Consider the following 9,278-nt stretch of genomic DNA (forward strand, 5'->3'; position numbering starts at 1 on the left):
CTTACTAGTTATTAGCTGTATAAGTCACCTAAAATTATATATATATTGAAAGAATTGAAAAAAATCATCTTAAAATATATTTAAATACAGCATAAAGTTGAAATGATTACATTATCAAATTAATCTATAGATCTGGATGGAGAAGGATAAATAGTCCAGCAGTAGATCATTTCTTACACTAAAATTTTCTATGGAATTAAGACAATACCAAAAATCTGTGAGAAACAGAAAGATTTATCAAATTATTATAACTGAGTACCAATTGGGACTTAAATTCCTTTAGCTTCATGTGACACCATTTACCAGTATAAATTATTAATGATTTTTAAAAATTTTAAAAGAAGAATATATTAGAACACAGCATGAAAAAAGCCAAAGAGTAACAAAACAAAACAAAAATCTCTAAAATGAAAGGGGAAAAAAAGCAATTTAAAAACCTGATAAAAATTGAGCTCTATGCTGACCACTACTTCCCATCTGCTGGATTGTGCCCTCTCATTCATAATATTTCTCTTATACATGAAGATGTGTCTTTTGTTCTTCTTTTTTTTTTAAAAGATTTTATTTATTTATTTGAGAGAGAGAGAGAGAATGAGAGACAGAGAGCATGAGAGGGAGGAGGGTCAGAGGGAGAAGCAGACTCCCTGCAGAGCAGGGAGCCCGATGTGGGACTCGATCCTGGGACTCCAGGATCATGACCTGAGCCGAAGGCAGTTGCTTAACCAACTGAGCCACCCAGGCGCCCCTTGTTCTTCTTCTCTTAATGGATATTAGATGTTCTCAGGGTAAATTCACAAAAGGGAAAATAAGGAAATGATAACCCTTACGGGTGGAATGCACGTCATTTGTTTATAACTACTTTCCTAGAACCTAGCATAATCCTTGTATGTAACTGGCATTCATTCAGACTTGCTGAATAAATGAATAATTGGATGAAAAGAAGAATACCAGTGGCGAGTCACAGTAGCTTTGAAAGCATCAAGAAACAGAACAGCACAGCTGGAAAATAGAGTTGAGAACTGATTTAGTTGAGTCTTTTAATTTGCAGACGAAGAAACTAAAGCCCAGAATAAGGAAGTGACGTACTCCAGATCACATGGTGTATAATGAGCAGAGGGTAAATAAATGAAAATTAATACTTCCCTTTGATATTTTTCTCTCTCTACCAGAACATCCAAAATATAACTGAAGTTGTGATTACAGACCTGATGAGTTAAGAAATTCAGACACTTTTTTCTTCACAGTTTTAAAATTTAGATATTCCAGAAACTTAAGCAGAGAGGAAAACTGAGGTAAATATTCTTTTTTTTTAAAGAAGTACACTATGATAGTTAATTTTATTTGTTCAAGGGCTCATATTGCAAGCATTAAACCAAACATGGGCATCAAGTCCGTGAGCCCACATTTGCATATTTAGGAAGTGAAAAACAAATGATGATCCATGAATGTGGGTGAAAACTAAAGGCTCACGGTTATATTTCTATTTTTTATATTTGTTATATTTATATTTATAAAAAATACATAGTTTTTATGTTTCTACAGCCTAGAAGCCAGAAGTCACGGGTCTTAGGTCTTTCTGGATGTTCTACAGGGTATGTGGACTTTTCTTGAGCTGAGCCACCTCACCATCATCCAGCTTCCGGTTGATCACTGGTTAATCCCCACGCATTCAGGATACACAGAAGGCTCGGGAAGACTTCATTCTCCATGCCATACATTCCCTTCACCCTTGTTCACACTGGAGGAATACTGGACAGATTTTCAACATGTATTCAATGAGATCAACCACATTTGATCCAATAGCTCAGCTGGTATATCCTTCTAGCTTGAAGACTTCGTAGGCACTTTCAACCACCATCGTACGCACTCCCTTCCAGTTTTCACTGTCATTGTCTGTTCCCATTTCTGGATTCAGTTCCTGGAGACAAACAGCTGCCACATTCACTCCACTCCACACAGCCACATTTGAGTGGCAATGTTCTCCCAAAATCCATCCATGGCAGCTGCTGGGATGAAGGCCAAGTTTTTCAGCCATAAAATAGCAAAATCTAGCCCCATCCTGATTACACCCACTTCCAATCACATGGTGCTTGGGTAGTCCACTGAGTTTCCAGGTAACATATGTGAGAATATCCACTGGGTTGGAAACCACAATTATGATACAATCAGGACTGTACTTGACCACCTGAGGAACAATGAATTTGAAGACACTAACATTCCTCTGCACCAGATTGAAAGGGCTCTCTCCCTCCTGCTGGCCGCCTCCAGTTACCACCATAATCTTAGAACTGGCAGTTACAGAATAATCCTTGTCTGCCACAACTTTAGGTATCTGAAGAAATAAGCTCCCATGTTGCAGATCCATCATTTCTCCTCTGAGTTTATCTTCCAAAACATCCATCCAAACAAATTCATCTGCCAGAGACTTTCCCAGAATGTTGATGGCACACGCCATACCGAGTTGTGCAACACCCACTACAGTGATCTTGTTGTTGGGATGGTTGCCTCTTCTTCTGCAACTGGTGCAATCAGTTCTGTTGTTGTTGTTGTTTTTCTATAAAGAGAAAGAGGGTGAGAGAGCAGAAGAGCAGGGGAGGGGCAGAGGGAGAGAGAGAATCCCAAGCAGACTCCACACTGAGCACAGAGCCCGACATGGGGCTTGGTCTCACCACTCTGAGATCATGACCTGGGTGGAAACCAAGAGTTGGAAGTTCAACCAACTGAGCCACCCAGGTGCCCCTGGTGCAATCAGTTTTTCCTCAAGAGTTGCCATTGTGCACAGGACAGAGACAGCTATAGGAGTCACGTGAAGAAGACAATGAGGTAAATATATTCTACCTATTGGCCAGAAAGAATTTGATAAGTTTTCTGAACTCTCTACCATTGTTAGCTTTCAGTATGAGGCCTAGAGATGAAACCACTTTACCTAATATAAGGTAGAAGAAGAGGGCAGGAGCTCAGCTCTCCTGGGTCCATGTTTAATGCTCTTTCCACCGTACTCATCCTAACCAGAACATTTCTTACTGAAACACAAAAGTACTAAGGAGAGAAAACAGGACCCAATAGCATTAAATTTCAAGAATAAGTGGGGGAAATAACTTGTATTTAAATAAACATGTTGGGCTCCTGGGTGGCTCAGTCGTTGGGCGTCTGCCTTTGGCTCAGGTCATGGTCCCAGGGTCCTGGGATCGAGTCCCACATCAGGCTCCCTGCTCGGCAGGAAGCCTGCTTCTCCCTCTCCCACTCCCCCTGCTGGTGTTCCCTCTCTCGCTGTGTCTCTCTCTGTCAAATAAATAAATAAAATCTTTTTAAAAAATGAAATAAATAAATAAACTTGTTAAAATTAATACTTCAAGAGGATATGTAAAATAGGATATATTTATTCTATCAGCATTTATTTGGGTAGCATACATTTATTAATCACCTACCACATGAAGACATAATACAAGGTATGGGAGATGTAATGATGAATAGATCAGAAGTTGTTCTTGCCCCCATGGGGTTTTCAGTTTAAGGACTAAGGGTCAACAATGAGACTGAGATCACACAATCTGCCACTCTAGGGATTGGGCCACTTGGGAGTAAAAATGTGACCACCTGGGCCATTCTGGTTAACTAAAATTAACTGAGGAACTGAGATTTTATAGAAATATAAGTCAAAAATCATCTCTAAGAGAAACTATTTTCATGTGACTAGCCTTTGAAGTTTATTTCTCAATGTTTACATAGAAAACCCTGCACCTTAACAACCACAAATCCAAACCAGTCTTCAATCTCTAGACAGACCATCAGCCCTCATTAAAATGTACATAAAGCTGTCTCCAATGACTTCCACTAAATATTATCAATCAACCTGAAATAAAAATGAGATCTTCAGGGGAGGTAAAATCTTTGAGGAATAACAAATACTTCCAATTTGCCAAATAAAGATCCAGGTCTGTATACATATCCACACTTTGCAAGGAGTTTTCAGATCAATGATATTACGAAGTCTCCAGGATTTGAATGGTAACACCTTGGATATCACTCTGGAATGATGACGAAGGCATTGGCTTTCCTAAACTGATCTCCTGAAAAGGAAATTCTGCACAGTCGACTTATAGTAGAGTCAGTTGACCCTGCCATCAGGCAGCCCTAGTTTCCTGGGAAATTTAAATAGCACAGAGAAGACAGCCAAGCATAGACATCACCTCCTGGTGGAGTTTTGTTAAGATGAGTCTTGAGGGTTCCTAGATATCCCTATACTTTCTTTTCCTTTAGCTCTATATTTTCCTACACTGGAGAGGGAAGAAAGCAGAGCTATGGGGAACTGAATTGCAAAAGGAAGCAGGATGCTGGATCAGCCTGAGATGACAAGGTATCTCTAAGAGAGTAAAAGATCAGAAACAAGCGTGACAAGGATAAAGCTACCAGAAAGCTAGAGCCCAAGGAAAACTTAGGAAGGATGACCATTCTAGGAACCAGAACCCTGCCGTGCTGTAACAAGAACTGCTAGGGGTACATAAGGTTTACGTAGTACACCAGGCACTATGCTTACTGCTTTGTATTTCTGTTTAAATCCTCACAGCTCAATGAGTTTACATCTATTCTGTCCCTGACAATTTACCCCAGACTGATGTGCCCAAACACCTGTACTATCCTTGACCCCTAGATGTGTCTCTAAAGCATGGACCTCCTTTCCTATCAGCTACTTAAATCTTAATGGAGTTGTTTTCATATTTAAGTAAAATTACTTCTTCCTTTGTTCATCTTTCCTATTTACGGGTTTTCCAAAAGGACAACTGAAATCCAAATGCCTCTTTGTTAAATAAGAGGGAAGATACGATATTTACCCAGAGGGCACTTTTTACAAAAGGACTACTGTGCACATCAGTGAATATAAAACTGGAAATAACCTTGGAAGGAGGTCAAGGTCTTGGCTAATACTCCTCTTTTCTCACCCAAAGATGTAGTGCATGGTCTCCACAGGGCAGCCCGTAAAGAAAACTCAGTCAGGAACTATGATGTCAGATGACAGAGAAATCTATGATTCCTGACCTGGTTGCTTTTTACAGTTTCTACAGACACGTAAGGCTGCCTTACTCACCAGTCAGTTCAGGCCTGTGACAGCAATTGTTCATCCAGTCACTAAAATCAAGGAAGATGCGGGAAAGCCAGCTACATGCAAAAGGGCGATATTGACTGTTAACACTGTAATATTGTTTAGCATCACAGCAGACATGACAAAGAAAAGGGAGTGAAGAACAAAAAAGGTCACAGAGGACAGTACATTCCCAGTTCTCTTGTCTCAGTTGGTTCTTTGGACTGAGTATTTTAACCATTTTCCCGATTACAAAGGCCATCTCTGATTAAAACAAAGAGAAAGGAAAGGATGTGCTTGTTGTTTGTGACAGCATCATGTCTGTATGTGTGTGTTAGGTGCATATCTGCGTGTGGAAGTATCTCTGTGTATGTGTGTATCAGTGCAGGATTGTGCACCATCACACTAGATGCTTGAAACTAGCTCTGTGGGTTATCATGGAACATCTCTAATAACAAGAACACCCAGACACACACCAGTTTGCCTCATATTAAATTAAAATCCCTCACTTTACATCCAACTTTTATGACTTCCTCTGACTCCCCTCTGCTTAAGGATCCAGAACATTTACCTCCTAGAAGAGAAGCTTTAGCTGTTCCCTTTGCCCTCTCCCTTTTCCTTCCTCCAAACCATACTCCCAACACCTGAAGGAGTTGCCAAGGTCTTTAGAGGAAGGGAATTTTTTTCGAAAACATCTGGAGAGGGCTGAAGTGAGCAGACAAGAAAACCTGGATTTACTGGCCAAAATACAGACTTCCACTTAGTCTTCCCTGTGGGGTTAAAAAGCAAATTCCCTGCTTAGGTAGAGGTCCAACCTTGCCTTATCCACTTGAACCACCCATACGAACAAGCTTCTATCTGAAACAATGCTGTCCTGAAGATATTATGGTTCCTGGTACTTTTAATTAAGAATCCCAATCTCTACCAAGGATAGCCAGTCTCAGCAGCATCTGGAAAGAGAAACTGACAAAGAATGGCAACACACAGCTCCAAGCTGATGGCAGAGAGTAGAATTGCTATTAATGGGAAATCATTGAATTTTGGCTCCAGTTAAGCCTGAAACATTAAGCATTTTCTAATGTTTCTCTCTGTGGCAGTAAATTGACTGAAAATTGTGATATTTTTTTAATGGAAGATGTGATGAACCATTCAGCAACAGCCTCAGCTCTTCAGCTGAAATTTTCTCTTCTACTGTTTCTTTGCTATTTTATTATTCAGAGCTTTAGAAATACTCCTCTTTTTTGAAGTCTTTATTTTAATTCCAGTTAGTTAACATGCAGTGTTATATTAGTTTCAGGTGTATGATATAGTGATTCGGAAATTCCATGCATGACCCTGTGCTCATCATAAACAACAAGTACGCTCCTTCATCCCCACCATCTATTCACCCATCCCCCCACCCCCTCCCCTCTGGTCACCATCAGTTCTCTATAGTTAAGAATCCATTTCTTGATTTGCCTTTCTTTTTTTTTCCCCCCTTTGTTTGTTTGCTTTGTTTCTTAAATTCCACATATGAGTGAAATCTTACGGTATTTGGCTTTCTCTGACTGACTTACTTCACTTAGCGTTATATTTTCTAGCTCCACCCATGTTGTTGCAAATGGCAAGATTTCATTATTTTTCATGACTGAATAATATTCCTGGTGTGTGTGTGTGTGTGTGTGTGTGTGTGTGTGTGTGTGTGTGTATCACATCTTCTTTATCTATTCATCAACTGATGCCCACTTGGGCTGCTTCCATATTTGGCTATTATAAATAATGCTGCAATAAACATAGGGGTGCATGTATTCCTTTGAATTAGGAAACACAACTCCTCTTAACCAAACTTCTTCCCTGTAAAATTTGCTAAGAATCCAAGCTAAGTGAATCATTATTCAGTGTCACTTTTCTCAAAGTTTCAACTTAACTTTATACTAGTTTTGAAAAGTGATATTGATGTTTATTGGTATGTCTCAGCTCATCGGTTGTGAACATGAAATGGTTTTATTTTTTTCCAAAAACTGTTTCCCAACTGTGCTGTGTTTCTCCCTTTTCTTGATGGGCAATATATCCCTTAGTGACATCTTGGTCTGACTTCTTGACTTTCCAGTCCCTATAAGTTATTAAAGGAGTCTTATTCAGGTATGTAAGACTTCATTTGAAGGGACAGTCTCAATCTTAACTGAAGCATATTTAGCACGGGGGAAGCAGACTCATGGTGCATGGTGTATATGTAGGGGAGATGTGGGGTTATAATCTCTGCCTTTAAATGTTTGGGGATTGGTGGGAGGAAGAGATAGTAGATTTGGACGCTGTAATCTCAAAAGCTAAGTCTCAGATCAGGGAGAGATGTTTCCGGGAGACAGGTTTAAACTCAATATATGGAAATTCTGCCTACAAATTAGTTGTCCAAAAATAGAAAATCTGGCTTATAAAGCTGCACATATTCTTACATCAAGTAAAATGTTGCTCAGGAAAGAATCCTTCATTATTCCTTTTACTCCACCCCACCCACTGACACCCACCAGCCCAGCCAATATCTCATCCATTAGCAATCCTGCCAGGCCTACCTTGGATCTCTGTTCCTGTTGGACTGCCCTCATAAAGCCACCATCATTTATTGCCTTGAATATTGGAGTAGCCCCTTCTCTGGAACAGCCCCCAACAGGAATAGCCTCCTGCCATGCTTCTTCCTTCCTTGCCTTCCTAGATCTTCCAACAACAGCCAGACTGGTGTTTTTAAAATATGAGTTACCTTATGTCTGTCTCTCCTTGAAAAGCCTCTGTGATCTCTCATGGCATTTCAATAAAATCCGTGTTTCTTACCAAGACCACCAAGACCTGCAATGGTCTTGTCCCTGCCGACCTCTGTCTGAGTTTATCTCAGGTTTGCTCACTTCTGAGGCTGGTCCTCATCAGCCTCTCCAGCTGCAGGTCGCCTTGCTGAGTCTTGAAGGTGCCAAGCAAACACATTTCAAGTCCTTTGTACTTGCCATTCCCTTTGTCTAGAAAGCCAATGTGCACATGGTCTCCTTCTTCTTATTATGCACTGTGCAGCTCAAATGCCACCTCTTCTGAGTGGCCTCCTCTGCTTCCTCATCTAAAATACGCCCACACTACTCTCCTGGTCTTTCTGAATCACATCACTCAATTTTATGTTGTTTTAAAATAGCACTTAATCTAACAGACTTATTCCTTTGTTCAGAAAATAATTCTTAAGTACTTGCTATGTTTCAGATGCTTTTCTAGGCAGTGGGAATAGGTGAGCACAAGAGTAAAGTCCACGCCTTCATAGAAGCTATGTTAGAACATTCTCCCTGCAGTCTGAATTACCATCCTCACTTTTTGTTTATCACCTGTCTCCTTCCACTAGACCCCCACAAGGCAGCGACCTTGGCAATCTTTTTGTCCACTGTAGTCTCAGTTCCTGGAAGAGTACCACTAAATTGTGGCCCAATAAATATTAGAAAGAATGAATAAATGGAGGCTTGTAGAAACATTTAAAATCCTTAGATTAATGAATTCTATACATCAAAGCACCTAGTTTCCTTCTCTTCTTAACCCAATGTCAAAGCTAAGAGGTTGTAAAGAAATCCTGGCCCCATGCTGTTTAAAGCAGGGCCCACAGAACAGCAGCAGGGACATCCGGGGCCCAGCGCCTGGGGGTGGGGTAACGGGCGATAGGCATTAAGGAGTGCACATGTTGGGATGAGCACCGGGTGTTATATGTAACTGAAGAATCACTGAACACTACATCAAAAACTAATGATGTACTACACAGTGGCTAAGTGAACGTAATAAAAAAAAAAAATCAGCGGTGCAAAAAAAAAATATTGTATGGTGACTAACATAACATAATAAAATAAAATTAAGAAAAACAAAAACAAACACAGAGTCTCAGACCCCACTCCCGAACTACTGAATCAGAATCTGCATTTGATGAGATGGCAGGTCATTCCTATGCACAGAGTGTGATAAACACTGAGATGGTCCATATACCTTATGTTAGAGAGAGTAAACTGAGGCCAAGAGACGACAAGGACTGCCCAGGGAATAAGATCCTGTTCGGATTTGGACCTTTCCTCCAAACCATGAAACTTCACAGGTATTCAATTTGCATTTCAGTAGGGACTGGGGACCAAAAAAAAAAAAAAAATTGAAACCTGAGAAATGACTCAGATGGTGGGTATTTCCAGAAGCCTGGCCCTCAGGACCCCTG

The 9,278-nt window shown here is 40.3% G+C and overlaps 1 protein-coding gene across 1 annotated transcript; it reads right to left on the minus strand.

Moving 5' to 3' along the window:
* Nucleotides 1-1,549: 1,549 nt before the first annotated feature.
* Nucleotides 1,550-8,110, minus strand: LOC116648234 (L-lactate dehydrogenase B chain-like). Its single transcript, XM_032430087.1, has 2 exons — nt 7,815-8,110; nt 1,550-2,554 (listed from the first exon to the last, which is right to left on the minus strand). Exons 1-2 carry the CDS (start codon nt 7,854-7,856, stop codon nt 1,805-1,807), a joined length of 792 nt encoding a protein of 263 aa, XP_032285978.1. The 5' UTR covers nt 7,857-8,110; the 3' UTR covers nt 1,550-1,804.
* Between the last annotated feature and the right edge of the window lie 1,168 nt (nt 8,111-9,278).

The sequence above is a fragment of the Phoca vitulina genome, unplaced genomic scaffold (assembly GCF_004348235.1).
Source record: "Phoca vitulina isolate PV1807 unplaced genomic scaffold, GSC_HSeal_1.0 scaffold42, whole genome shotgun sequence".
In the NCBI taxonomy this organism is placed as follows: Eukaryota; Metazoa; Chordata; class Mammalia; order Carnivora; family Phocidae; genus Phoca; species Phoca vitulina.